The 27,984-nt window shown below is 49.9% G+C and overlaps 11 protein-coding genes across 11 annotated transcripts; 7 read left to right on the forward strand and 4 right to left on the reverse strand.

Annotated features, from left to right (window-relative positions):
* Nucleotides 1-607: 607 nt before the first annotated feature.
* Nucleotides 608-2,224, reverse strand: KY384_003180 (uncharacterized protein; the record flags this gene model as incomplete). Its single annotated transcript, XM_044811700.1, has 3 exons — nucleotides 608-824; nucleotides 876-2,133; nucleotides 2,185-2,224. 3 exons carry the CDS (start codon nucleotides 2,222-2,224, stop codon nucleotides 608-610), a joined length of 1,515 nt encoding a protein of 504 aa, XP_044670833.1.
* Nucleotides 2,225-2,572: 348 nt separating this feature from the next.
* KY384_003181 (uncharacterized protein) lies at nucleotides 2,573-4,863 on the forward strand (the record flags this gene model as incomplete). The annotated part of the gene is made up of 4 exons (XM_044811701.1): nucleotides 2,573-2,673; nucleotides 2,739-2,874; nucleotides 2,927-4,671; nucleotides 4,740-4,863. The coding sequence occupies 4 exons, from the start codon at nucleotides 2,573-2,575 to the stop codon at nucleotides 4,861-4,863; spliced, it is 2,106 nt and encodes a 701-aa protein (XP_044670834.1).
* Nucleotides 4,864-6,318: 1,455 nt separating this feature from the next.
* KY384_003182 (uncharacterized protein) lies at nucleotides 6,319-7,492 on the forward strand (the record flags this gene model as incomplete). The annotated part of the gene is made up of 2 exons (XM_044811702.1): nucleotides 6,319-7,361; nucleotides 7,444-7,492. 2 exons carry the CDS (start codon nucleotides 6,319-6,321, stop codon nucleotides 7,490-7,492), a joined length of 1,092 nt encoding a protein of 363 aa, XP_044670835.1.
* A 1,735-nt stretch (nucleotides 7,493-9,227) lies between these two features.
* KY384_003183 (uncharacterized protein) lies at nucleotides 9,228-10,243 on the forward strand (the record flags this gene model as incomplete). Its single annotated transcript, XM_044811703.1, has 2 exons — nucleotides 9,228-9,384; nucleotides 10,002-10,243. The coding sequence occupies 2 exons, from the start codon at nucleotides 9,228-9,230 to the stop codon at nucleotides 10,241-10,243; spliced, it is 399 nt and encodes a 132-aa protein (XP_044670836.1).
* A 998-nt stretch (nucleotides 10,244-11,241) lies between these two features.
* On the reverse strand, nucleotides 11,242-11,962 carry KY384_003184 (uncharacterized protein; the record flags this gene model as incomplete). The annotated part of the gene is made up of 2 exons (XM_044811704.1): nucleotides 11,242-11,689; nucleotides 11,775-11,962. 2 exons carry the CDS (start codon nucleotides 11,960-11,962, stop codon nucleotides 11,242-11,244), a joined length of 636 nt encoding a protein of 211 aa, XP_044670837.1.
* A 632-nt stretch (nucleotides 11,963-12,594) lies between these two features.
* Nucleotides 12,595-16,134, forward strand: KY384_003185 (uncharacterized protein; the record flags this gene model as incomplete). The annotated part of the gene is made up of 1 exon (XM_044811705.1): nucleotides 12,595-16,134. The coding sequence occupies one exon, from the start codon at nucleotides 12,595-12,597 to the stop codon at nucleotides 16,132-16,134; it is 3,540 nt and encodes a 1,179-aa protein (XP_044670838.1).
* Nucleotides 16,135-16,472: 338 nt separating this feature from the next.
* On the reverse strand, nucleotides 16,473-19,855 carry KY384_003186 (uncharacterized protein; the record flags this gene model as incomplete). Its single annotated transcript, XM_044811706.1, has 4 exons — nucleotides 16,473-17,334; nucleotides 17,385-17,551; nucleotides 17,599-19,459; nucleotides 19,683-19,855. 4 exons carry the CDS (start codon nucleotides 19,853-19,855, stop codon nucleotides 16,473-16,475), a joined length of 3,063 nt encoding a protein of 1,020 aa, XP_044670839.1.
* A 331-nt stretch (nucleotides 19,856-20,186) lies between these two features.
* On the forward strand, nucleotides 20,187-21,566 carry KY384_003187 (uncharacterized protein; the record flags this gene model as incomplete). Its single annotated transcript, XM_044811707.1, has 1 exon — nucleotides 20,187-21,566. One exon carries the CDS (start codon nucleotides 20,187-20,189, stop codon nucleotides 21,564-21,566), a length of 1,380 nt encoding a protein of 459 aa, XP_044670840.1.
* A 207-nt stretch (nucleotides 21,567-21,773) lies between these two features.
* On the forward strand, nucleotides 21,774-22,509 carry RPS17 (40S ribosomal protein S17; the record flags this gene model as incomplete). Its single annotated transcript, XM_044811708.1, has 4 exons — nucleotides 21,774-21,794; nucleotides 21,854-21,979; nucleotides 22,036-22,239; nucleotides 22,483-22,509. 4 exons carry the CDS (start codon nucleotides 21,774-21,776, stop codon nucleotides 22,507-22,509), a joined length of 378 nt encoding a protein of 125 aa, XP_044670841.1.
* A 317-nt stretch (nucleotides 22,510-22,826) lies between these two features.
* Nucleotides 22,827-23,693, reverse strand: KY384_003189 (uncharacterized protein; the record flags this gene model as incomplete). Its single annotated transcript, XM_044811709.1, has 1 exon — nucleotides 22,827-23,693. The coding sequence occupies one exon, from the start codon at nucleotides 23,691-23,693 to the stop codon at nucleotides 22,827-22,829; it is 867 nt and encodes a 288-aa protein (XP_044670842.1).
* Nucleotides 23,694-24,216: 523 nt separating this feature from the next.
* KY384_003190 (uncharacterized protein) lies at nucleotides 24,217-27,944 on the forward strand (the record flags this gene model as incomplete). The annotated part of the gene is made up of 3 exons (XM_044811710.1): nucleotides 24,217-25,390; nucleotides 25,507-25,971; nucleotides 26,158-27,944. The coding sequence occupies 3 exons, from the start codon at nucleotides 24,217-24,219 to the stop codon at nucleotides 27,942-27,944; spliced, it is 3,426 nt and encodes a 1,141-aa protein (XP_044670843.1).
* Between the last annotated feature and the right edge of the window lie 40 nt (nucleotides 27,945-27,984).

The raw sequence follows: 27,984 nt of genomic DNA on the forward strand, positions 1-27,984 counted from the left end.
GCTCGCTGGTATTCGAAAACGTTGCCGTAAGCTATATCTCAACCTCGCCGTCGTCAAATCTTTGTTTGGCGCGAGAAAACATTTTGGCCATCTCACTATCGTAAGCAGTCTTTACACCTGTACTGGACAGGCACAGACCGCAATTTGAATACGCGCATGACGTGGGAGGGCCTCGTTTACATTTATCCAAATTTGAAAAACCATGGAGTAACAACTGTCTGTGCCGTTGCTTCATGCATGCTGGAAAGCGATGGCTTCGACCGAGCTCGAGCTGGTGTCGCAAAGCAAGGGTCCAAGTGCTTTAGCCCTCGGACACCGGAAATCCTCTTTTGAATGAGACCACCTCAGATATTGGGCTCCGAATGCCTGGCTGGAACTGGCCCCTTGGTTCGACATTGGTCACTACAAATTAGCATTTCCACGGATTGAAAGGGGATTCTATGAAGGCATATAGCTGCAAATCACGCGCGCAAATCCGCGCACTGAAAGGATATCGCACGATCGCTGTGGTATCAAAACCCAAAGATGGAGAGAGTTGACAGCTGGAACGTCATCGGGTGTTCCGCCGTGGGAGGTTTGCGTGTGGACTGCAGATTGGACATCGTGGTCAAATTTGACCTTTGATGTCGACAGTCTTGAACGCGGCTGTTTTGGCTGCCTCGAAGAAACGAAGCGCTTTACTGGTGAGAAGCCTCACTTCGCCGTCTTCTTTTCCATCGAGGAAGCCCTGGCCGCCATGGTCACAGACGAACCTGGCACTTTCGTCGTCCGACTCGAAACCGAGCTCTTCGGTGACAAAGCGTAATTTGACGTCAGGTTTGTATCTAGAGATGTTTTAGCTCAAACGAAGCCAAAAAAAAAAGCTTGGAACTCACGCTATGCACGTATTCGACAAAGCTACAAGACGCTCCCGGCCAACAAACATATCCATCAGATATGCTCCCATGTTGGGCGTCTCGAGGTAGAGCTGGAAGAATCTATGATAGTTCCCTAAAGCAAGCGCAGACCTTGTCTCAAGAGCATGTTTTACGGCTGAGTGTTGTTTTTCTGCTGATGTTAGATCTGCCAAAACGTCGTTCATATCGGTCCGATTGCAAGTATGAATGAAATAGAGGATACGGTATGCCTTGAATTCCTCGGGGTGGCCACCTAGTTGTTGCGAATACAACGCCCGTAGCTGTGTTTGGCATTGATTATACTCACCTAAATCGCCTTTCTCTAAAGCGATTCGCGCATGCAACTCGTAAACGCTAACGGTGAAAGCCGTCTTGATATGCTGGACTGTAAGATCCTGCCGGAGAGATTTGAGCTGATCACAGATATACGAATAGTTATTCTCCTTTTTCCACTTCTTTTTCAGAAATTCTAGCGTTTTTCCCAGAATTGGAAGCGGCCGAACAGTGTCCGGATTGGGCGCGGAGGTTAGACGAAAGTACTTCTTCTCCAGATCCTGACATCGGCCAATGACTGGTCCTTGATCCTGCTCTGGTGCTGGAGAGGAGACGCCACTGGGAAAAAAGGGCTGTTGAGACAAGTTTCCGCCTTGAGCATTTTCAAATCGCTGTTTCCGTCTCTGAGACTTACTTAATCCTTTCGGTTTCTCTTCCGCACGATGTCGTTTGTCAGCGTAGGAAATTCGGTCCTCAAACACGTTCCGAGGAGCTCCTGCACGCCAAGGAGGGACATGACTGTGTAAATCCTGAACACTATCAATTTCCGAAGATTTCCGTTTCTTCGATGTAGTGGCAGAGGCTTTGTTGTTAGTTTCTTGAAGAGAGAGGGGAGTAATGCCATTCCCCCATGGAGGGTTCACGGATGCTACTGCAGCATCTTGGCGTTCTTTCATTATGATCTGTTGAGGAAGAGGTTTGCTTGCCCAGTCAATTGAATACAACGTTCCCGCTTGAACCGATTCTGCAATCAAAGATTTCAATCTCACTTCCATCTCTTGCCTTGCAACATCTGGCATGGTGTTTTCTATTGCAAATGCTCTTTGCACATATGAGCGGACAGTATCGGGCCAGGCTACTTTAGTTTTCTCGGTGGAGGGGGGCGGTGGTTGCAGCATAGTGCCTGATACCGGTGGCTGGGCAAAAGATCGACGAGCAGATACTGTAGAATAAGCAGTTTGCGCTGCGAGATTATTAGCCTACATACATGTTACGTGAACAATCGCTGACTCACCAGTCACTGGAAACGACATAATGGTCGGCGCTATCGTCATGCTAGTACTGCGTATTCATAAGGCAGGGGGGAACGAAGACTCGGAGATGGGATACGATGACACACGTAGACGGTCCAAAAGTTGACCAGAAGGTAAGCGATGCGCGTCACCCCCGACTTGGTGATGAGTGTAATATGGTATGAAGTGAGGAGTGAGGAGGCGGGAGCGAGGAGTAGAGCAACACTTGAAAGTGGACTAGCCTATTCGGGCAGTCATACGGTACCTTACGTCTGGTGCGTAACGTAATATTTGTTGGTCTGTCCAAATTTCTAAGCCTCAAAAAGATATGCCTGTAACTATTTCAACATCGTCGAACAACGCCTTCAATGGTGGTCTTACAGCTACTGAATGTTCCTCGAATTCCTAGATTTGACAACCGCCCATCGACCGCTCTTGTTGCAAGACGAGAGCCTCCTCTTTCTTCAAAATGGGGTTGGCCTCTATGAGGGGTAGGCGCTCGCGTTCCATGCGAATCATTTCATAGTAAGAATCAAGACTAACTTGCTGCTTGCAGAAAATACAAACTACCCGACTTGCAAGAAGGTCATGTATATCTCACGTCCCATCGAATTTGCTATGTCGATGGTGAGGAGCCTAGAAAGAATTCGGTATCAATAGAATTGAAGAACGTAGACAGATACGACTTCTACGTAGACTAAGTCACTGCTTGAGCGGCTGAGTGGCATGCTGATCGTGACATAGGCGGGCTTTCTAAAATCATCAGCAAAGATCACCTTACATCCTAAAGTGCTGAAACGGTCGCCCTTTCAATATCATTCCACTGACTCAATCAATGAGCTGTATTCGTATCCATCGCAAACACGCAGCTCAACAGCCTCACCACTTGCCACAAATTCAAGCCCTGAGGGGTTGCAATTTCCAAACAGGCCCTCGCCGAAACCAAGTAGTGGGACTTGGGTCTGTCCGATCTGTTCGTACTCAAATGACCTGCCTACCAATTTCGACCCGACTACAGCTAGCTCAAATACAACAGTATTACCATGTCAGGCATGTGGTATCAAGCCGACCTTCGCTCATCTTCTTAAAGCAGCAATATCAACTGCATCCAAACATCAGATGAGTGCAGCCCAAGATCGAACCCCAAAGCAAACTCTCCTTGAGAGCCACAGTCAAGATAGCGAGAGCTTCAGCATTCGGCGGGGAAAATACGAAGAAACTCATGGTCTTAAACAAGCAGCCCCATTTCAATGTCCTCGTTGCACGTTTCTCAATCATCCGTCGCTCATCAATTGTGAAATGTGCGGCACGTCTCTCGTCCCAATTGAGCAAGACGCTTTCGTTCCGGACGGAGAATCGCTTAAAAGAGCCGAGTCTCCAGATCCAAGCATGATAGGTCCAGCTATTAACACCAGTCGGGGGTTCGACTGTATCAAGCTCTCTTTTCGCGCGGGCGGCGAGAGAACATTCTACGAGCGGCTTAAAGGAGCGATGATTCAGCGCAAATGGCTCTTGCAAAGTGCACCTCCAATTCCAGATCCTATCGCAGAGTCCGAAGTGGGAAGACAACATGGTTCCCCTCCGGAGCAGCTAGGTGTCAAACCAAACACCGGGCGAGTAAAATCAGCTGGTATTACTGGTCTTGAGAGACGGGGGCTTGATATACGTAAGAAGAATGAGGCTATGATCGGCTCCGCCTTCACAGATTTGGACGCACTGATGGCTTCAGCAAAGGAAATCATTGGGCTCGCCGAATCATTTGCCAAAGACAAAGACAATGGATTTCCCTCCGACGCAAGCCAGGTCATAGCCGATTCTGCAAGGAGTCTGGACATGATCACCACAAAAGATATGCTCAGCCCAACCTCTGGCAGCGACTCGTTATACATTGCCGAGCTTTCCCGTAATTTGGCCGAATTTCTTACGGATGATTCGAGAGGCATACTGAAAAGGGAAGGAGGTGTGATGACTCTGGTCGACCTTTGGGCTGTCTTCAACCGTGCAAGACAAGGTGTGGAATTGATCAACCCCGCTGATTTCGAAAAAGCGGCCTATCTCTGGGAAAAGCTCAAACTACCAGTTCGCTTAAGGCAATTCAAGAATGGTCTCTTAGTGGTGCAGCAGGCTGATAGGACGGACGACAAAACTGTTGGTCAGCTACTCGAGTGGCTACAAGAAATACGCGCTTTGCCACCACCTGACGACGCTGTGGGCTGGGATTGGGATGCTTTCGGTAGGGGTTTAAGCGCGCATGAAGCTGCGCAACACTTTGGATGGAGCATTGGTGTTGCGACTGAAGAGCTAGAGATGGCAGAAGAAAAGGGTGTGCTGTGTCGTGAAGAAAGTGTCGAGGGTCTACGATTTTGGGAAAACTGGCTTGCAAAATCCGAGGAAGTTGAGAGTGATGACATTATAGTTGGTCCAAAGTATCCGACGAGAGATGACGCTATGGACGAAATAGTCACGAATCTGAAGTCCTCGGGACTCTTGTGAGTCTACGAATTAACGGTGTTTGATCCACCAGAGTAGGCATATGCAGCAATTTACGTAATGCAAGATGCGACGACAAACTTTTGTCTGTCCTTGCTCTTGACAACTGTTTCATAGTGGACCTCCAACTGATCGAGCGAACAGCACATTTCGATGCAGCAAGACAGTTGGAGGAGCATCCTCGAACATAGAGGACGAGCATACGATTTTGCTAGTATGGTTTCCTCCAGCTTTTATGCCGTTGTTCTGGCAAGATTTGACCTACTGCCCTAGCGAAGTGACTTCGATGACCGTTCTCATGCATGCACCACGAAAACCACACGGCATTTGGATGGGCACAAAGGTTAGGCATTGATTGCGGCTCATGCCAGGTAGACGTGGTTCACGTTCTTGGTGAGCAAGGACGAGCTACATGAGCGTGCACAGCCCTTTCTGTCATCACGCCTGCATCCTCTCTTTGAGTGCAGTTGCAATGGTGATTCCTAGCTACACCTCCCGCTAAGCTTTCAGCAAGGCACACCTTTTGGCTTAATCCCAATGGATCCAATACGTCCGGCATCCTCAGATTCCTAAGGCCTAGGCTCGAACTACCGTATCTGAGGTGAACCTTGTGAGGATGTGTTGTCGCGTGGTTGGACACTGCCCGGCAGCAAAGGTAGAGAAGAGGGTAAGTTGCAATCCCAACCAGGGTCAGGTCTTGATAGGGAATGTACGAGAATATGCAACTTGAGATGCAATGTAAGGTTCGGGGATAGCGCTGCCAACTTCGATGTAGGTGCGCATTGTACCTTACCTGCCCGTCATACGGCAGGCAAGGCGTTAGACATGCAGCCGCATGGAGCAGCAGGCTGATCTGCACGCCCTGCTACAATCCTTAGGCCCAGGTTGTTGTAGCCAAGGGCTCCCTCTTGCCTTGGATGCCTGATGTTTACTCCATTGGAGCGACCGATCTATCACAATTCTATACCCAAATCAGACCATTAGTCGCTGAGGAACTTAGGAAGCGGCTGGGTGGCGTTACCCGGGGCTGCCTTGGCCACGATGGGAATAGCTGTAGGGAGTGACACCACCAGACACTGTGACAGAGGTCATTTGAGCCTTTTTAAGGCGCAAGTAAAGACCTGCCGAAGGGGGGGCGGCTTAGCACCTGTGTGGCCTAAAAGGCTCGCTCGGAGTTTTTGGGGGGGAGAATCAGCAAGTCAGCCAGGCATTCTCGAGTCACCGCCGCGTGCGGCAGCGAATCACATCTCCAGCTGATCCTGGGATCGACCCTAACAACCACCACCTGAGCGGTTGCCGTGGACTGTGTGGTTGGCGTTTTCCCATCGTGATGAGCTACGGTCTGCTGAGGCTTAGTGCAAAAGATGACTCTGATCGTGCGCAGCTACTTCGGGGCGGTCTCGCTCGTCGTTTACTTCTTGCTTCATCCTGTTTCGTCCTACGCTACATTTCCAAGCTCTCCATCCAGGCTCCCTTTGGTGAGATTGAAATAGCGGTCTGTCAGGATGGCGGACGGTCGTAATCTGGATCTTTAAAGAAAGCGGACGATACTCATGGGTCTGTCGAGAAGTTGAGTACCAAGCCAAGAGTTGCAAAGCTCTCGCAGTGGGTTCCGTCGTTGATCATATCTGAGCCACGGCTGCATAATGCCACTCATAATGCAACAAGATCGGATCAAGCAGAGTCGGAGCAGTTCCGACTACGATCGTAGTGAAACTCTTTCGGAGTCTTCGTTCAGCACGATTCCGACTTGTCATAGTTCTCGGCCATCTGTCAGAAGTCGAAGCGGGCAAGGTTTTCCTCCAGGAGGAAACCAAGACAGCAGTCCACGCCATATACGCTACGACTATTCACCCGTCAGGTTCTCTTCGGATTCTATTGCGTCCTCAGCCTCTTCTTCAGACGAGTTTAATGACCATCTACCCCACTTTGAAGTACCAGATGGCCGTGCAGAAGCGACGTCTCCATCAGTAGTGGCTGCGACTCCTCATGAATTCGCCGCGTACTTTCCCTCGACCGAAAGGATGTCAATCAAACACGATGATAGTGATGATGGCAATATGAATTTGAGGCTTGAAACGAAAGCATCGACTCGGACGGGTGACGAAGTTGATCTGACACTATTCCACCTACGAATGTATGATCTTCGAGACCGGGAATTTTCGCTTCGCCGGTACTGCCGAGACTCTGGGAAAGAAGTCTGCCATTCAACCAGGAAGTACGTAAAGCCCTCGGTGATTACCAGACCTGGTCTGCAACGGTCAATGAGCAGCGCTTTATCCTCTTTGCGTCCTAAGAGCGACAGCAAATCGATTAAAGTTGAGACTCTGAGGAGACAAGACTCTGGCTACGACTCAATGTCTGAGGATGACGACGATGATGAGGAGATGACCTCGCCCTCGCAGCAGCCTAAGTCGGACTGTTTCACCCGTCCGTCGAACACGATAAAAATCGAATTCTCCAACTATGCACACTTGGAGGTGCGGAGGACAGGGGCGAAATCGAACAAGAGGTACGAATTTGAGTATTGGGGTACAAAGTACGCGTGGAGACGTGCTGCTATGCGCCGTGGAAACTTTAGCGGGATTTCGTATCATCTCGATGATGTCAATAGAAGTAAATCAATTGCTCACATTGTACCCGTACCTCTCAGCACATCGGAGGCTCGCGACGAAGCAGCAAAGGGCGGGTAAGTGCTCAGAACTCAATTAATGCTTTTGTTGGTATTGACCTTGTGCAAGGTGGATACCTCCTTGTTCTATGTGGATTAGTGACGACGACGTCGTAGAGAGACCTTCAGACGTAGCTGAGTATGGGTAAACTTCTGACATCATTACTGGATGGTTTGCTTACAATTGACAGTGTTGTTGTGGCTTCGGGACTGATCGCCCTTACAGACGACTGCGTCAAACGACGCTGGCATCAAAAGAGTCGTATCGAGATGATTGTGCCAGCTCTTCCACGACCGTCTTCTACTAGGGTGGATACGGAGAGCATATCAGCTAGGCGCCTGATCGATGGGGTCTTCCATCGAAAGAGTAGACAACGTCAACAAGCTCCAGTTCCGCTCCGACAGATCTCCCTGTAGGTCAAAAAGTTGGAATCAATAAGGACGACTTTTCAGAAATATAGAATCCAGGAACATATGGGGCAACTCATTCAGTCAGCGATCAGAAGGTACGAGTGTCGGTCAACGACATCATCTTATTGTAACATACTGTGCGTGTAAATCCATATATTCGGCGTGTTTTTTTTTCTTTCCTTATGGCAGCTCTCGAACACCGCGTTTTCCCAGTCTATCATCCTCTAAGAAAACAGCTCATCCGACGATCCCCCAGCCAATGGCCTTGGTAAGTTTCTGCGAGGCGTCTAGGTATTGCGCCAGTATGTATCGCCCTAGTGCGAGGAATGCGCCAAATTTGTCTTCTTAGTGTTCGTACCCCGACGTTATCATGATTCATTGCAGCCCAACATCGGCCTAAGTGACCGACAATCTACCGGGCAGGCCTTCGCTGGACTCACTACATCTGCTACTACTAATTCAACATTGCCAGCCTCACAAGTCGGACAGTAGTCCCTAGCCTGCTGCATCGGTGCCTACAGCAGACATTGCATTGCGTTCTCAGAATACCCAGGGCCAGTCACATGTAGGTGTGTCCTACACCGCATTGATTTCCCTGGATCGATCATTGGCCGCTCTACCGCTCTGCTGGCACGAATAAACGCTAATGTAACACTTCGTCTTGCCACCACATGTTTCCCGTTAGTGCCACGAGCATTCTTCAGACCTACGGCTAGTACGAACACCTCGAGGATCGTCTAGCTACCTATCTCAATGGATGCTGCGGATCACTCTCGACTCGGATGCAGTCTAGAGCGCTACGGATCTCGAGTCCACCCCATCCTGAGGCTGGGATGAGGGCTCCAACAGATCATGCACCGCTGCCCTGTGCTTCTCGATGTAGCTCGACGGCAGAGTAATGACAGCACACACCCTTTCGAAATGTTTTGTGTTCGCTCCGTTCCGTGCCATCTGATCCCCCCGTCCCCGGTCTGACGTGCCCATCCAAGATCTGGGGCCCGTCTTCAGCATTGGCGAAATTTCTCGATTGGCTTAAACAGCAACTAGCATGATGCTCTATTAAGCCCCTGCTTACTCTTCTTTGGTCCATCGCTCTGCAATGACATACATTTTCTGGCTACCGCCAGTCCGAGTTCCTGCTGTGCTTTCTCGCTGGCCACCTGGTTCTAGTAAAACGAGCAGTGCCTCACCGCTGCAGAACGTCGAAGGTCTTGGTTTCTAATTCGTAGTCTCTCCTGCCGTCTCCCCCGCACGACTTTCTCGAGGGTGCCCCACGCTGTCGACTTGGGCCGCCAGGGCCACTTGTCTCATGATCACTTGACGAGGCAGAAGAGCTACATAAGCCGTGGCGATCTCTGGACTAAGTCTGGAAAAGACAGGTCCATATATAAAGAGAGACAATCTGAGCGAAGAAGTCAAGTGGCATAATTGAATCCCAAGTTTGGTGAAATTTCCTCCTCTACACTGTCCAACATGTCTCGTTACTCATGGTCCTCCTCAGTCGGCACTAGTCCCTCATCATCTTCACCGGGCAGCGTCATCTTCGGGCCTTACAGCATGTCATCTTCCAGAACCAACGGCAACTTCGGCGTCGCACAAAGGGCATCGACATGGCAAGATGAGTTGGAAAGTTCGTTCTCCCTTTGCTCTCTCAAACGTTCGACATCATCCCTCTTCTCTTCTCAAAGCCCTTATTAGATATCATCACTCAACAAGCCAAATCTCGAAGGTTTTGAGTAATTTCGGTCAAAAAAATCCGAATATAGACTTGCAAGCATGTTGGACCAGAGCAAAATACGTACAAATAGGTAGACGGCCGTGTTTCGGGTGTTGAAGGGGACTCGAGATATGTCTGGGAAGCCCGCCAGCTACCTAATTGCCTCGAAAGAGATGTTTTTCTTGAGGCGTATGTCGTAAAGTTTGTGACAGGAATCCCACATTGAATATGCCTTGTTAGCGAGTTGCTTGAAATCAGTCATTCGCGGGAGAACGACGACCAAGGATCAGAATGCTAATTGAGCTACTTATATCGATAGATTGGTGCAATGACCATGCCCGACCATCTCCTTCATACAGCATCGTGTCCGACCGCCGAGGCAAACGAACAGCTTGGTCCTGCACCGTGGTGGTCCCGAATGGTGAGCAGCTCTTCCTTCGTCTATGAGAGGAAAGGTAGGGGGCTATGGAGCCAAATGTGAATCGTCGGATTGGCTCACCGCAAGAAGAATGGGTTTCATATCTCCTCAGAGCGGAACTTGCAAAAGGCGAGCAAGATGCGTTCCGCTACTGACGTCGTTATTACAGGACCTACTGTCGACGCCCTCTATTGGTATGACGGCCAATATGTCAATGGAGCGAAAGAAGACGCAGCCGAACAAGCCTGTCGTCGACTTGGAATCCAAGAACGCAAGAAGGACGCTAATAGCCTACCGAGCGTGAGCTTTGCCGGTAGTAAAGGACGAGTCGAAGGCTGGGGAACAGTCAGGTAGGACATTATCTTTGTCTCAGAGATTGGGGACAGATGATGATAATGTCCCACATCACGGAGTCACATCTTGGATAGAAAGGCGAAATGGAGTCCTGTGGACAAAAAGGAGGATTTCGGCGTTATGGCCGTGACAAGGCTGGAAAAGGGGCAAACTTACGATATCATGGGTGGCATTGTTCCCTTGGCCAAATGGCCACCAACATCTGAAGGTCAATTTCGATGATCTGTCTTCAACAATGAAATGATAGAGGTTGTACAAGGAGGACTGAAATATGGGACGAATAGCACCATCATTTGTGACACCAGAAGGAAAAGGGGTGGGGAATGTTGATTCTGCGACTAGATTTCAAGTAGGATAGACAATTCAGACGAAATGATTTCGCACTAGGCAGACATGGTGACGGACATGCTTTCGTGCTGTTGACTCTTTCTTCAACTGCTGGTCTCATAGGTTGGTTCTTTCGTCTGCAACACGTCGACTCCTACCGTCCTCAAGTTGTCTACTACCCAAGCCGGCCACCTGGACTGGCCATGCCTATCAACCCCAAAATATCTACCGAGCCACTCTTTGAGGAACGCTGGATAGTATCCCTCGATGATCGCCTGTCTCGCCATTTTCATCAGATTCAGCAAGAAATGGACATTATGCATCGTCAATAGATGTGCTCCTACAGTCTCCTTATTGGCGGTATGGTAGATGAAAGCCCTTGAAATGCCCAAACCCTCACCATCACTTTCTGACGAGCAGCAAAGACAATTGCATGTCTCGTCGATTGGACCGTAATCACGTGCAAACCTACTGTGACGTAGATTTAAAATACCTGTGGGAGTAATTGCGTTTCCGAAGCGAGCAGTGCGGGTGGGCCACACACAATCAAACATGTCGGCACCAAGAGCGACACAGATGAGAAGATCTTCCGGATATCCAATGCCCATCACGTAGCGTGGTTTATGCGATGGAAATAGAGAGGTACAAGTGTCCACACTGTCAGCAATTAGCTACATCTGCAGGGCAGCGAAACGTGAAAAGCGGTGTGAGTACACTTTGCAAAATGCATCTTTAGCTTCGCCACCAGACAGACCGCCGATTGCAATGCCTGGCGTATCTCTCTTGATCATCTCTTCGCAACACTTGCGTCTCATTTCTAGGTCCAGACCTCCTTGGATGATGCAGAAGAGGTTTTGGCTCTCCGGCTTTCGATGTGCCGCAATGCAGCGATCGAGCCAACGCACTGAACGTTCCATTGCTTCCTCCATGCGTGCCCCATCAGCCGACGTGGTGGCAATGACGTCGTCGAGCTGCATGATTATGTCTGACCTGATGCTATTTTGTAGGGAGATGGAATGCTCAGGAGTGAGCAGCATAGGGGTGCCATCGTGCGGTGACAGAAAGCGCACACCTTCTTCTGTCACTTGCGCTAGCTTGAGCAGAGAGACCATCTGGAAGCTGTGTCGAGACCGTGAGTTATTTCCAGTCCTGCAAAGTGGACACGGAGATGTAGGCGATGAGCAGACCCACCCATTTCACTCACCCACCGCTGTCCGTCAAGATGTTCCCAGACCATCCTTGTAGCTTGTGCGCTCCGCCAATCTTATCCAGTGTCTCCTGGCCAGGCTTAAGTCCCAGATGGTAGGTATTGTTCAGGCAAAGATTGCACCCCGTTCTTGCAAGCTGATGTGGTGTCAACCCTTTGAGCGATGCCTGTGTTGCGACTGGCATGAACATAGGCAAGGGCACTGGGCCATGGGGGAGTACGAGGTTGGAAGCTCGCGCTTTCGTGATCTTTTCTTGTTCATGTAGAGTCAGAGCACGGGGGACTAAAGTGGATTGAAAAGGGTCTTATTGACTGACTGGGCACCTGGCAACGATCTCGAACTTGAGTGCTGCTGACTGCGTGGACATCCTCCTTGAACGCGAGCAGTGTCGGTCAAGCATGGGTGTATCGACTGCTGAAAAGACGAGTCATTGTCTAAGTCGTCTCAGGGCGCTGCGTCGAGATTTTTACCATCACTGATCCTATACGGACAGGGTAAAATACATGCAAGATGGGCGGCTTGCATCAGCCTGGAGAGTCGTGGGAAAGAATTAAATGATCGCCCAGTGGGCGCTAAATTTTCGAAATACGCCGTCATGTGACATTCATTTCCTACCACTTTCGAAACTATTCCTACATCAGATCTGAGGCGTATACAAGATACTCGCAGACTCGCTGGATCGAGGCGACAGTCTCTTCGACGCGTCTCATGTCGGCGCGAAATGTTTCTTCCTTCTCTCCGCCAGCACGTTCTGATGAGGCAGCGACAGCGCCAGCGCGTGCCGTAAATCCAGAAAAAGACAATTTGTCTGAACCAATGAGGAGCATGACTCTCTCTGTAGCTGCTGCCACGAATTTACCTCCATCTTCTCCCTCGGGTCCACCTCTTCAGCCACAGAATGCGACTATGGATGGGGCCCCGACAGCGTCGAGCCGCGAGCCAAAACATCCTTTAAGGCGCGCTCCGAGCTCCAGCTCCATGAACGCTCCTGAACACAATCATAACTCTCCTCTGGCAAGAAAGACATCGCGAAGCTCCTTACAAGAGCAAGCTCGAACTCCACCGCCGTCTCCCTCAGTAAGACGGTCATCATCATACATAACCTCATCCCCAAGACCGAGTTTGAACAAAAGACCTTCGCTTCCTCCGCCCGCTGAAGAGGTCTCAAAACCTCCTTTGACCGCTGCCGACGTTGCTCTGGGCTTCTTTAAGCGCGATCTCGAACTCAATCACAATGAGTTCGAGAAGAAGGGCAAAAGCAAGGTCATTGTTGTTCTACAAGACGACTGCTACGGTCACCGGTACGCAAGACCCCGGACGTCAAAAGCAAGTCTCAACACGATCGTGGAACGCCCAGAGCGCATACATGCCTCAATTTTAGGCCTTGCAACAGCTTATGTACGTCTTGGGGGGCGGCATGTGGGAGGGTATGCAGCTCCTCACCCTCAACGACCTTCACACTCTTTTTCAACCGTGCCTTTTAAATTTCACAAAACTTCAAGAAAAGTTTCCCTTCGTTCACCAGCCGCCGTGGCCATACACGGTCTTCAATGGATGAACGAATTGAGCGCCATGTGCGACAAAGCAGAGGCAAACCTGCTTTTGAATCGAAAAGAGCTCTTACGTCCCACCGAGCCAAATGACACGAATGGTGGTCTAGAAGATAAAAGGCCAACCCTCCACGAGGGTGACTTGTATCTCTGCTCCGGCTCGTTGAAAGCTCTTGAAGGGGCGCTAGGGGGCGTATGCGAAGCGGTAGATGCTGTATTCAGCAATGAGGACAGTACACGGGCTTTCGTGTGTATCAGACCTCCAGGACATCATTGCTCCGCAGACATGCCGTCCGGTTTCTGCTGGCTGAACAACGTGCACGTGGGAATTTCGCATGGCTCGATGACTCATGGACTAACACATGCCGCAATCATCGATTTTGACCTTCATCATGGCGATGGTTCTCAGTCTATAACATGGGCTCACAACTCTAAAGTGGTTTCGATGCCTAAGAGTACACCTATGTCGAAGAAGACCTCCATTGGTTACTTCAGTTTGCACGATATTAACTCCTATCCTTGCGAAATGGGCGATGACGAGAAGGTCCGCAACGCAAGTTTATGCATCGAGAACGCTCATGGACAGTCCATTTGGAACGTCCACCTGCAGCCATGGAAGACGGAAGCCGATTTCTGGGCATTATATGAAGATAAATATCTTGTGGTGCTAGCAAAAGCTCGGTCTTTCCTTCGAATTCACAGCAATCGTCTTCGTCAAAGTTCAGCTTTTCCAAAGCCGAAGGCAGCAATTTTTCTCTCTGCTGGTTTCGATGCAAGTGAATGGGAAAGTCAGTATATGCAACGCCATAACGTCAATGTACCCACTAGCTTTTATGCTCGTTTTACTCGTGATATTGTCAGTATGTCCGAGGAAACTGACCTCGGAGTCGATGGCCGCATCATAAGCGTGCTTGAGGGCGGTTACAGTGATCGAGCCTTGATGAGCGGTGTGCTCAGCCATATGAGTACCCTCGGTTCATCTACCAGCGCATCGCATCCTGCGAGCGATGGCCAGAGCCCGAGCGCGAAGGTGGAAGGTACACTGGAGTCCCCGAAGACGGTCGGCGTAACAAAGCACGAGCCTTCGCTAGCTATTGATCCAACTGGATCAATTGATACGAATTGGTGGTCTTTACCGTGTCTGGAGGAGATTGAGGCATTGCAGAGGCCGCAGGCGGCATTGGCCCTTCCAAAAAAGCAGCGGGCCAGTGTCAAGCCTACTTATACCTCTGCAACAGAATCCTACAAAGCCAAGATAGTGGAGCCTTCATTGGGACGGCGCTCGCTCTCTGGCTCCACGGCTGGCATGTACACGCCTGGACCTCGCCCTCCAAGCCCTCCTCCACCTGACGTGGGCTGGGCCACAGCCGCTCTTGAGCTTAGTAGACTACTCGTGCCGGTAGATCGCGACACTTCGTCTTGTAAGCCCGAGGAATTGAATGCTGAGGCTACACGAGCTCGTCGAGACCGGCAATCTGGAGTCAGCCTACCATCAGAAGCAATCCCGATTGATTCCAGTCGTATGCAGCTTCGAGAGAAACGACCAAAGCAGCAGGCGAATACAGCAGAGATGTCCAAGAAGCTTCCCTCCAGGACGAGCCGACGTAAGACCGTTGCTGATATGAAATTGCTTACATCAGAAACCACTAGCTCTTCCCCTATTTCAGAGAGTACGGGTGAAGAAAGGCCTCGAAGACCCACGAGGAGGCGGTCAAGTGTTGCTTCTACTGTGACCTCGCTTAGCACAGATCTTGGTTCCGATTTCAATTTGACCTCTGTTCCCGAAGATCAAAAGGCTCGGCAGACTCGCCCACCGACCTCAGATTCAGAGGCAGTGAAGCCTAGTTCATCGAAACGGCCCCATGTTGGATTGACTTTGCCAACAGGGGGCTCTTCCTTACCTGAAGCACTGGATCTTGACCATACTGTACCAACCAAACAAGCTGTTGCTAATTCCTTACCTTATGTAAATGAAGATACCAAGGCTGAAGAGCTGAATCAACTAACTTCCGGCATGAAAAAAATGAGTATCAAGCTCAACGTACCTTCAAAAGAGGAGTATGTAGCTCGACAGGTCAAGGCTAAGCCTGGCCCCAAAAGCAGGCCAACCAAAGCATCTGCTGTCGTGTCCAAGACGGCCGTGCCTTCCAAGTCCAATCCCAAATCATTGTCACCGGGAAAACCCAAAAGAAGAGGCATCAAGGTTGCTTCAACTCCCAATTCGAAGCTGGATGCAGCAAATGCCTCCATCGACGCCCATAAGATTGCCAATATCGAAGTGGATGGCGAGTCAATGCCTGGCGTAACCCAGGGAGCCCCACCAGGAAAAACTTCCCAGGATGAACCGCTACTGCAACCTCAAGCAACTTCTAATCTGAACCCGATAAGGGATTGTCTAGAGCCTAAGTACGATCCGAATGAGGAAGCGAAATTCGCCATCGAATCTAGCTTTCCACTGCCAACTCAAGATCCGTCATTCATGCCTCCTGTTGCGGAGCCACAGCCACGCACACCCCCTACGGTTCGACGGACCAAGGCAGACCTGCCTATTTTTTCTCCCACTTCACCCATAGTCTTTAGCTCCAAAGATCGGGCTATAATGATTCCATCCGTCAGAGCAAACGGCATGGACCCTCGAGCTGCGACAGTTGAGCCTCTAGCACCAGTGTCGACCAATCGACAGATTGATGCTGGACCTAAACCCATTATCAAAGATCGATATGATCACATACCGCAGCCAGAAATGGACAACGCAAGCACATCCATCTGGGATGTCCCCGACACCCCGCAAAGCAGAAGCACTTGACATCTAGGATCTGTTCCTGAATCGTGATCACACTAGTGCTGGGGGTTATTTTTGTGTTTATTGATGAAACTTGTTTGGCTAAGTGAATTTCTGAGTACCTCGGACGCGAATACCCCATGCAGTATTGTATCTAGATTTTTTCGAATTGTTCATAGGCCAAAGGAATCGGCGGGCAGGTCCTGCATTTATAAAGGTCATTCAGATTCCAGTGCGGCAATAATAAGCTTGATATCAAAACACCTGTAGAGCAGTTGCTTAAGAGAGATTGGCTAACATTCAAAGTCTAGAGCAACGCCTCGATTCCTAGAGAATCGTCTATACAAAGTCACGATCATCGATCACCCACTCCGCGCCGTCTTCCCCATGCTGCTACCGCTTGCCCAGCTACTGCCGCCAAAGAAGCTGAAACGGGTAGACACCTTACTCCCTGTATCACTGACCCAGTCAGGACACTTGATGCCCTTCCAACTGACCCTCATCCTCCCTTCCGCGATCATATGCACAATGTTGATCACACCGAACGTACTGCTACCGATTGCGCGGAAGAACGCCACGGCTGCGACAGACCAGAGAATGAACTTCAGGTAGAAATTGTTGCTAACGTGAGTGCTGCTGTACGCTTCGCTCACGGCCATAGCCAGAATGGCGTTAGCAATCATCCAGGATACAACCATGTAGGTCCGGACAGCTCGGTAATAATCCTCTTGCTGTTGCGCTTCGCTGACCGCGTCTTTCGGCACCTCGAGTCGGTCACGAAGGTTACGGAGTGCTTCGTCATAGCCAGAATCGATGTCAAGCTGCTCGCTTGGCATTTCTAATTCGACAGTGTTGCCCTTACCAGAGACCGCGGCGCCCAAATCGATATGAATCACATTGTCACCTTTGGTGCCCCAAGTGACATCGTGTGTATTGCAGAAGGCGTACACTTGCAACGTACAGATATAAGAGGGTAGAAGAGCAAAATATTGCGCTGAGCTTGTGAACATGTGCCAGGGGTCAAGGTAGAGAAATGACATGAGGAAATATAGCCCTACGGTAGAAGCCGTGGAGACGATGAGATTAGTGAAGACGTTATTCCCCAAGGCAAAAGTGTTCTTCTTGTCCCTGAGTTGTGTGATGACGATGTATAGGGCAGCGAACGTCGTGTATGCCATGATGACCGAATAGATTATGATGCTAGTCATAAACATTCTCTTGGCTCTGTTCTACTGTAAGTTGAGCTCTTCTCGCTGGATGGAGCTGTTGCTTACCCTTGTGGTCGATTGCCCATTGACAAGATGAATTGCGTACATATCAGGAGTACACAGGCAAATCGCAGAACTACGAAAACATACAACCCAATATGATGACCGAAAGGGTCAAGCTTCGGATCTGAAATAGAGCCTGCTATGAAGTAGAAGGTAAGATAGAAGTTGGCCTGTTGCTGTTAGCTTACCGTCATGAACAAAACGGAAGAGGTCTCACCAATGAGAAGTATGTGAATCCCAAGCTCACGAATTGGTATACGAATTCAATATGCAGTAATATTTTTCGCCATAAGGTATGATCCGTATGCCAAACCTGTCTAAAATGGACCAGCGAGTAGACAGCCGCGAAAAAGGCTCCGTTGAGCCATCTTCTCCGTTGAGATATGAATTCAGGTGTGGCGTCTGGCACGTCCGTCTCTCCTATAGCGCTCTTGACGTACTTCAGGACCCACCGCTCATTCCTTTTCGCAACCAACTCCCAGCACAGGATGCGATCTTCCGCAAGATACATATTTGCTGTGAATACGTCCGCATTCTGGCCATGCAAGGTTTCACCCTTGAAATACTGGCTCAGTGGACCGTGTCCAGTCGCGTCGTTTTGTAAAGCATAATAGCGATAGGCGCTTAATGCTCCTGGCAAGACGGTGATGTACCCGAAAACAGATTCCAGCGGCTTGTCAAGAATGTTGGACATTTTGTACTCGAAGTTTTGAGATGCGACGAGAGGATTGAGCAAACCTAGCCAGTTCTTGCCTTTGCCTGCTTTGATCTCTCCGCACGCGCCAGCGACCGTCGAGTCAGTATCGAAAGCCTTCCAAAGATGGTACAATGAAGTCGGTCCTGGTTTAGTACCGACGTCGAGCAAGATACAGACATTCGGCGTAAGTGCTCTTCCGAATGCATTGAAGAACCATCGATGGGAGTTAAGCTTTTTCTGATTTTTTTCTTTCAGACAGAATATCATCTGACATGGCACGATCCCTTTCTCTGCTCCTTTAAACTTCAAATCTGCATCCAGGGATACCTGTGTCGTGTACTCATATACATGCGCTGTGACCTCCTTTTGATTTACAAGATTCTTCGCAATGCCGTGTTGGTATAATCCCATGGCTGCGAGTGCGTCCAGTGTCCTAGGATGTACCTTTCTTCGGCCATCAGAAACAATGCAAACCACGATTTTCTGCCAGCCATCTTTGCCCCAGGTGCGTGACTTAGATCTGGAACAGAAGTGGGAGATATTTCTCATGACTCCGTGCATAGTCCTCGTGAAGTCGATCTCATCTTCGTTGTACATGGTTATACATATGAATAATTCGGTGTCTCGTGTTGTGGTGCCAATGTTCTGTCTCAACTTGTATCCTTTAAGTACAAAGTCGTCTGGGTCGCAAGTAACAGCGGTATACCGCATGTGTGTGAACTCGACATCGTCTCGTCTGGGCAAGAAACTGTACAGTATGGTTGGTATCTTACACTCCAATATTAACTCGCCGTTGATCAATCGGACTTCCTTTTTCGCCATTTGTGCTTGTCTTGCACCGCGCCTCTGCTGGCGACCCAACGGTGCTGGACCATAATGATCCTCGTCTTCACCTTTCGAATAAAGCTCTTCCGTATAGGTAGACTCCGAATGGAAAGAATCATGCGATTTCAAGCTTGCTCTTGCATCGTTGCTTTGGGCACCGAAGACATCATCGTCACCTTCTTGAATTGGAATTGCGCTACCCTCGAGTATGTTGCCTGAAGCCTTGCTTACACGTTGTGGACTTGAGAACAAAGGAGCAGGTGGCAAAGGTCGTTTCGGACTCCCACCATATTTCGACGATGGTGTACCTGGTCGTGGGCTACCGTTAATATCAGCAGGTTCATATGAAATGTCAGACGGTGGAGGACGTGACGACTCTGGCGATGTACGCGAGAGTGTGGATCGAGATGGGGAGCCGTGGCTGGGCAGGTAAGGTACATAAGAGGTGTTCCCAGCCGTGGGTGTCAGCTTCGGCGCATTTTCGATAACGGAGGGCGTGTGTGGTCGCGATATGGAAGCGATCGAGGGAGCTTGTGATCTTCGAGGGGATGGAGGCCTAGGTATACCATAGAATGAGCTCTTGTCTTTGAATCGTACGCGCAAAGTAGCAGAGCGCTTTGAGCTGCCAATCAACTTGGGCAATCATTGATAGCTCTGACCCAGGACTTGGGGGTTGACTCTGCTCTTTTGCAAATTGCAGCCGTTCATTGTTGCAATCAAAGGCCATAGCATTCACTACAGGCTTACGCTAGGGGCTCGCGCAACGTCTCTTAAGAAACCTTGGGGGTACGTACGGTCGATACTCGGCCTCATCCATCGAACTCAAGAGCCGCGCCGTGGATCCATTGTTAGACATCTTAGGTCGGGCGTTGCCATTAGACACCCCTGAATACGACGGAGGAGCTGCACTATATCCCGGAGGACCTCCTGTGGGAGTCGCAGGACGGTCCATGTTATTTGCGCTCCAAATGTACTGTGAAGATAAGTCGCGACTTGTTCAGAGCTTCATGCCACTTCAATTGGGAGCAGTAACAATCATTTTCCTCTTGAACGCGCGCCGACCTTTGAGGAGTGGGTTTGTAGAACAACAAGTATGCTTGGTAGACTGAGTGAGTGCGAGTTGATTAGCTTTGGCTTCGTCTGTTTACAAAATGACCATTTAGGCTAGACTCATGCAAGAGATGCCATGGTTTAGCCGCAAAGGAGGCAATTTGTGGCGGCGAGTCGTTGAAAGCTTGAAATAGGTTCTTTCGCTTTCGGATTTGTAGGATTGTCTCAATGAGATGTCTGTGAGGAGGCTCTCGCCGACTGCCAACCTACTCAGAACTTCACGCCTGTTCGCTTTGCCGCCACCGCTTCCTAGACCAGTTTCCGAGTTGACTGGAACGGTCCCAGACTCGGACACCGCGACTCTTCCCTATCCAACGCACGCCGCCATTGAGACGTCAGACAGCGCCTTTCAGAAGGGAGAATGGGGTTTGAAGCGATCACTGCCACTGAAAGCGACTACGCGCAGCTCAACACGTCATATACAGATCGAGAATGTAGACTCATTGGACCATATCACTGATTTTGGTTCCACATCGGCGTACACGAAAACCCTAGAGAAATGGCAGGAGATGGATTTGTCCCTGTCCAAAGCTGGAAGAAATACGCGAGAGCCACCGAGAAGCGTCTTTGAGTCAGACTATGATACTACTGATGTAAGGAAACGTACTCTAGACGAAGAACGTTGGAAATTTGAAGGCCCATGGCTTAAGGGCCAAACCCTTGGCGAATTCACTGGTTTCGTTGAGAAGAGCGTCAAAAGGAGAAGAAGTGAATTTCGACGCTTTCTGAGAAAAGAGTGTGCCCGCAAAAAGTTGAACTATCTAAGAATCAAGCAGATTGAACAAGGGGCAGGTGAAGGGGATTTCAAAAGCCCTGATCCAGTGTCAGATGATGAACTCGAATATTTTATCGGTCAGCTGCGCAGAGCACCCTCGGAACTCTTCAGATACGTTCAAGATTTCCTTGATTTGCCGCGGGAACCACCCCAGAAGGCAACGATTTCTCATTTAGATATCAGTGACACTGGACCCCCTCTTACTCATCCATCTGCCGGTCTATCATATCTCAGGTCCCACTCTCATACTTTCAACCACCCTCAGTATGGCCCACAAGAGCATAAGCCACCATTCGAGGCAAGGGTCCTTGCATCGGGCATAGATGCAAGGGGATACAAACAACATTACTCCGTTTTCGGCATTGGGGGAGTCACAGCCCAACATTTTACTGACAACCTTTTTGCAAATAGAAAAGCTGCAGAAGCCGCTCCTGATCCCGACATAAAAGGAGGGTCCAAGACATGGCTACAAGTCAATAAAGCAGGAGTAGATCCTCAGGGTCGCATTGAACTTGGAATCAAGAAAGCGGAAACAAGCTCCCAGCTTGCCAAAGATATTGACATAATGTCAAAGAAGACTGAATTTGCTGCGCAGAGTAGTCAAACTACCACAAGGCTGGACTCCCCCTCAGGTCGGCCATCGAATCAAAATAAACAGACCTACGGATTGGATTTCGGACACGTGCGCAAGAAAGAGGAAGTACAACCTATGGAGGAAGGTGACGAGATTATGCCAATACTCTATGAAACCATGCAAGGGACAAGCAGGGTTTCATGAGAATTCCATAGGCATATATACTTAAATAGATAAAACCTACTCCCCAGGGATACCATGAATTATTTCAAGTGATGTACAAAAGGGGTAAATGCGCACAAGACCTCAAAGACGACCGTAGAAGCTACTAGCGCCGCCCACAACGCCCGCTTCAAGCGAAACATTCGACCAATCTTCACAAGGAAGTAAAGCAACTTCCACAGCGCCATCATGGGTCGAGTTCGTACAAAGGTCTGCAATAATGGGGTCGCGGAGTTTTCAAGCCTCTCGATTGCTGATGTTCTACTCAGACTGTGAAAAAGTCGGCCAAAGTGATCATTGAACGCTACTATCCTAAACTCACACTCGATTTCGAGACCAACAAACGAATCTGCGATGAAATAGCTATCATCGCCTCTAAGCGCCTACGCAATAAGGTCCGAAATACCTGATTCTGGCTACGAATAAACGATATTGATTGTCTGCTACTTAGATTGCTGGCTATACTACTCACTTGATGAAGCGCATTCAACGTGGTCCAGTCCGTGGTATCTCATTCAAGCTACAAGAAGAAGAGCGAGAGCGAAAAGATCAATACGTACCAGAAATTTCAGCATTGGACTTCGCAAATCAAGAGGGTAGCTCGGGTCATTTGGATGTAGACTCAGAAACTAAGGACATGTTGAAGAGTTTGGGAGTAAGTCTGTACTACAAAGCTACTCAATTCATCGTCTAACAATTTTTCAACCATAGTTTGACTCAATTCCCGTCAACGTTGTTGCAGTCCAACAACAGCAAGTTGCTGAGAGGCCCAGGCGCTTTGAGGGGAGGCCACCCAGGACGTAACGTACGGGTGACATGAAGTGTTGACTAATCGACGGAGCACGTACCTACCAGGTGCACAGCAGCTAGAAGTCTGAATACGAGTTGTTCATTAAAGGTGTCGCCAAAACCCCTGAGGGGCTAGGCTTGATTGCCAAATCCTTGCATCTTTCCCCGATTCTCCTGTGACGTGCTGTCGTTTGCGGGTCATCTCACAAATTTTTGATACAGATGCCGACTCCAGAATCATTCGAAGACTTCAGGGGAAGCTACGATCGAGTAAATCGTCTTGGAGCAGCAACATTAGCTTCCACAATCGGCATTACCTACTGTATCGCCTGAACACAGGTCGAGAGATAAATGTCCATTGAGAACGTCACAGTCTATCTCGTCCAGTTCTCAAGTAGGCGAAGGTTGACACAGAAATTGACAGTCACAAATTAAATATGATTTTCCTGTTCATCATATCGTGCTCATCAAGTCTGACGATTCGACTTCAAGGGAGATCTTTCCCAGCTTTCTGTGTTCGAAGCGGGGCTGATAGCCTTCTATTGCATCACTTGTGTCTTGAGCCGGTAGCTGATAGTCAAGTGATTCTCTCCTAGATGGATCCTTGTCTACAACCTGCACGAGCCCAGAGGATTTGCTAGGCATTTTCGCGTCGCCGCGTTCAATTGCGAGAGCCTTCATCTTTGCGTCAACCTGTTCTTCGTCCTCACGAACGCGGAGCTTTGTGACGTCCTCTAGCATCGTCGGCGCCAACCTTTGAGAATGTCTGCGACATTCATGTTGTTCAAAGACCGCGATATCACTGCCTTCGGAAGCATCTCTTGTCCACGCAGGCTCACCATTGAGTTGTGCTTTCAGATAAAGCGCCCGTCTACCACATTCATCAGAACACCATTTTTCCATTGCATGCGTCTTCACAATATGTAATTCCGAGCGCCTGCTTCTTTGAGCTTTGATCAGCCTGTACTTTGCGGTCGTCTCCTGTTGTCTATTCAATCGTGGGCAGAGAACATAACCACATTGCTTATTTATGTTGCGCTCTTCGACTAGGGCATCATAGTCTGACGGCTGAAATAACCTCAGCGAGCTCCCCACAACAGCCGCTTCTTCAACAGACGGAGAAGCTGGATCAGCATCACTTGATGACGGGAGTTCGAGCAACGCCTCGATTATGTTTAGTATCTGATTTTCAACGTCTTTCCGATGTTGGATGAGATTGGCATGGTAGAGGGCTGTTTCCCTCATACGATCTTGTTGTTTCAAGGGAGGATCGGTCGAGGGCACTGATGGATTTTTGAGTATGGAACGTGGGATATTCATTGCTGAGGTAGGACAAAGTCACTAATATCACACAAGATGCGAAGGCTCTTTCGACGTGAGGCGTATGTAATATTGACCTGCACTACATGTGCGATCAGCGCAACTGAACCATATCTATCTTCTCAGACCAAGAGGAGATGGCTGTACAAGCTTTGTCGCTTTGCCGTGGAAACTGCGCAGGCCTGTCGAATTTCGGGAGGCCCTGACACAAGATACCTTACAATACGTCATAATAAAATACGACTAGAGTATATGTACTCAGTAGATCCTACCGGCTGTTGCGGGCGGACAGCGGAGGCTGTCCTATAAATGCTCTTCAACAGTGTCTTGTTTGAAGATTGCAGAGATGTTGCAAGGTTGAGCTCTCCGTTAAGAGCCCTCACTCAGGGTCAGCAAAACATCTCGAAGTTCGAATGCGCTCGTGCTGTTCAGACTTTGCATTTGACTAACGCACGTCTAAAGACAGAGCTCTACTACACCATACCGGTAAATAGCCGCGTAATTGGGAAGCAAGATCACGACAATGACCACTCCGCCCTTCCGCGTGAAAGCTTTGTTTGACTATACCTCCCAAGAAGAAGATGATCTAAATTTCAAGGGCGATCAAATCATCACTGTAACGGAGGAGGAAGATGCAGACTGGTACTACGGTGAATTTGAAGACGAGAGCGGTGCAAAGCAGGAGGGTTTGTTTCCCAGGAATTTTGTCAAGGCGTTCGAACCTGAGAGGCCCCCTCGTCCTGCTAGAAGTGGCAAGACAAAACGAGATGCAGAGCCACATGCGTCTGATGATCACGGAGCGTCAGTAGCTCCAACGCCTGACGTCTCGTCACCAAGAGCTCAACCTCCTTCGTCATCGGGTCCAGCACGCCAAACTGCAGACTCTCGTCGGGATCAGGGGCCCGCAGCTGACCCTCAGAGTCCGAAAGATGCAGTGTCAGCCTCTACTGCTGATGTCGCTGCTCCAAAACTTCCGCCTGTAAACCCGAAACCTCCGCCTCCTGCGGCTGAGAAGCCTTCCTCGAATGCGTTTCGTGATCGTATAAATGCATTCAACAAGCCCGCTGCGCCACCTGTCACTCCGATGAAGCCTGGCGGCCTGGGGGCCAGTGGGGGCTCTGGCTTTATCAAGAAACCATTCGTTGCGCCTCCACCCAGCAAGAATGCCTATGTACCTCCTCCTCGCCAACCACCACCGCAAAAAGGGTATCGTAGAGAAGATGATCCCGAGCTTTCGAAGACAAGCGAAACCGCCTTAGACGAGATAAATGCTCCGGCGACGAGTTCCGTTTTGGACGAATCAGAGCAAGATCAACCCAAGCCCACAACCTTGAAAGACCGAATCGCCCTGCTACAAAAGCAGCAAATGGAGCAGGCTGCCAGACACGCAGAGGCTAGCCAAAAGAAGGAGAAGCAGAAGAGACCGGCCAAGTCAGCAGATGACGAAGAGCTTCCAGTAGACCATGACGAGCAGGAGACTGAAGTCTTGGAAAAGGTCGAAAGCGCCGAGAATGCAGGAAAGCGGTCTATAGATGCAGCTCGTAGACATCGGAAATCGAAAGAAGAGGCTGCAGTGACAAGCCCAAGGGCGGTGTTTACCGGAGAAATATTGAGTGACGGAAATGAGGCAGATCAATCTGGAGCTGGTGATACTGAGGACGGGGAGGAAACGTCTACAGGCAAGGATGATAGTGACGGTAGGCCGAGTCTGAGCGCTCCGAATCCTTCGTCCGGAGCCCCTCGCCCTGCCCCCAGGGCAGTAGCTAGTAAGGCCGGTGGCGGTCCCGCAGCAACCGACGATAGGGATGAAGAGGAGGGGGGGAGGAAGATGAAGAGAATGGCGAAGACGAGATCGACCCTGAAGTCAAACGGCGAATGGAAATTCGCGAACGTATGGCAAAAATGAGCGGAGGGATGGGCATGGCTGCAATGTTTGGCGCTCCTGGTGGGCTCCAGTCTAAGAGCTCAACTAAAAAAAGCTCCGGGTCAAGTGAGCGTAAAGGATCTGGTCAAGCTTCACATGCTACAGACAGCCCAGCAGCATCCACAGTAGCACCCGTGCCGATCATGCCTGACTTACACGAAGTTCAAAGTCCTGACCAGGCGGTAGGAGATGTCGGTAAAGAAGATGATGGAGAAGACGAAGAACTTCAGCTAAACAGCTTTATTCAAGGCCGCAACCCAGAGCACGTTCCAGACGTTGAAGAAACCCACCAAGAGCCACTTGCGCCGACAAGATTATCATCAGAACGCTCCATAGTGCCGCCGTTACCACAAGGTAGGTTCTGGTCAGCACTTGAGGATCGTAATTGTCACTGATGATGAAGACCGCCCTGTACCTCCAGCTCCTAATTACGGGGGGCATCTACCTCCACCTCCACCTGAACGCTCGTTACCGGTCCCTCCTACAGCTTGTACATATGCATCTTGCCCTTCTTCTAAACAAATCGCTGACTTATTGTAGCACGGCCGGTGCCTCGGCCACCACCTTCAAGAGAGCTACTCTCTCCAAGTGAGGGTTCAGCTTCCGATGATGAGCTATCATCCTATGATCGCAGGACCACTGGAGAAGACAGTACCCAACCGCTGGGCAAAGAAGGTCCTCCGCCCCAACCAAAGAGCCCAATCCCTTATCGACCTCAACCACCGCCGTCCCGTCCGTCAGAAGATACCGTACATGAAACCGAAAAGTTCCCTTCGATGTCTGATGAACCACCCAAGCGCACAATCCGAGCACCCATAGCCCCTGCTCCGATTCCCCCAACATCACCAGCGACGCAAAACAGGGCACCACCTCCACCACCTCCTTTAGGGATTCCTCCAAGGAGGGCCGCTGCGGGCGAGAAGTTTCCTGTTCACGGCTCGACAACACATAAGCGGCGTGACAGCGATGAAGAGGTTACTGAATATGACGGTGACTATGACACAGACATTGCATCTGGAACAACGCATAAGGATGCACTTAAAGCGCATACTAAAGCTCCAAGCTTCGAGGATGATTCAATAACGGAAGAATCTTCTTTACATCACTCCGGCCTTCCTTCGATCGGACCTCCCCCAGCAGCTGCACCGCGAGCTATCCCGCCACTTCCGCCTTCGGCATCTCACCCCAAACGACAATCATCAGATATGCCTAGAGGGGCTCCACCGCCCCCGCCTCCGCCAAAGCAAACTGATGCCGATGAAGACTACGACCCATATAGATACACTGCGCCTGTGCATGGTCTGTCAACTCCTCAACGTGAAGACATGCAAATGACATGGACTCCAACCGTAGAGGAACCTGACCCTGCATTCTCCTCTCCATCTTCTCAACACCGCCGTGGACCTTCACTAAATCAATTACATTCGCAACAAGCACAGTCACCTAACATGTCAGCACCGACAAGCTCCCTGCCCCGCCATTCATCGGATGTCCAACGAACGAGCACAAGTATCCGAAGGTCGACCGATGTAGGACGGCCATCTAATGAATACTTCATGGCTGGCGATGTTGATCTCGCCCAAGCAAGTCAGTGGTGGACCAGAGCAAATGCACCCCCACAGGCTTTCCAAAATCGCCAGGATATCATCTTCGAAGTCGACGAGAACAGCACGACCAAGCGAGGAGGCAAGAAGTCTATCGCAAAGGAAGTCTACGTTCTATATATGGACTATTCACAGACTATAGTAAGTGCGCATTATGAAACTGCGGATCCTATCACACCAAGTGTATTGGAGCAACGACACGAGCCACCACCGAGAAGTCCACGCCAGGATGAATTAGAAGGTGCTCATGGGAGCATTGGAGTTAGACTTGCGGAGAGCGCTAAATCAAAGGAAGGCACTACCATCGGCGAAGGCTCCCCACACTCCCTTCCATTAGAGATCATCACTTCCATTCCAGACGCTTTGAGACCTGTCGGTATCCGCGCCTATGGCGCGGTAGTATACGCCAACCTTGCCAATGCTTCTGTGCAACAGCACGACGAGATTCGCCCAGGCGATGTTGTGACGTTTCGCAATGCGAAATTTGGGGGTCACAAGGGTCCCATGAAAGCCAAGTACAGCCTCGAGGTTGGTAAACCAGACCACGTCGGTATCGTGGTCGATTGGGATGGAACGAAGAAGAAGCTCCGTGCCTGGGAACAGGGTAGGGAAAGCAAGAAAGTTAAGGCGGAGAGCTACAAGCTTGGGGACATGAAGAGCGGGGAGGTCAAGGTGTGGAGAGTGATGGGCAGATCGTGGGTAAATTGGGAGGGTACAAATTAATGCGGATCCATAGCGACAAGCACTGTATCGTTCATTGCAC

This window comes from Bacidia gigantensis (genome assembly GCF_019456465.1).
Source record: "Bacidia gigantensis strain McMullin 20006 chromosome Unknown contig_180, whole genome shotgun sequence".
NCBI classification, from domain to species: domain Eukaryota; kingdom Fungi; phylum Ascomycota; class Lecanoromycetes; order Lecanorales; family Ramalinaceae; genus Bacidia; species Bacidia gigantensis.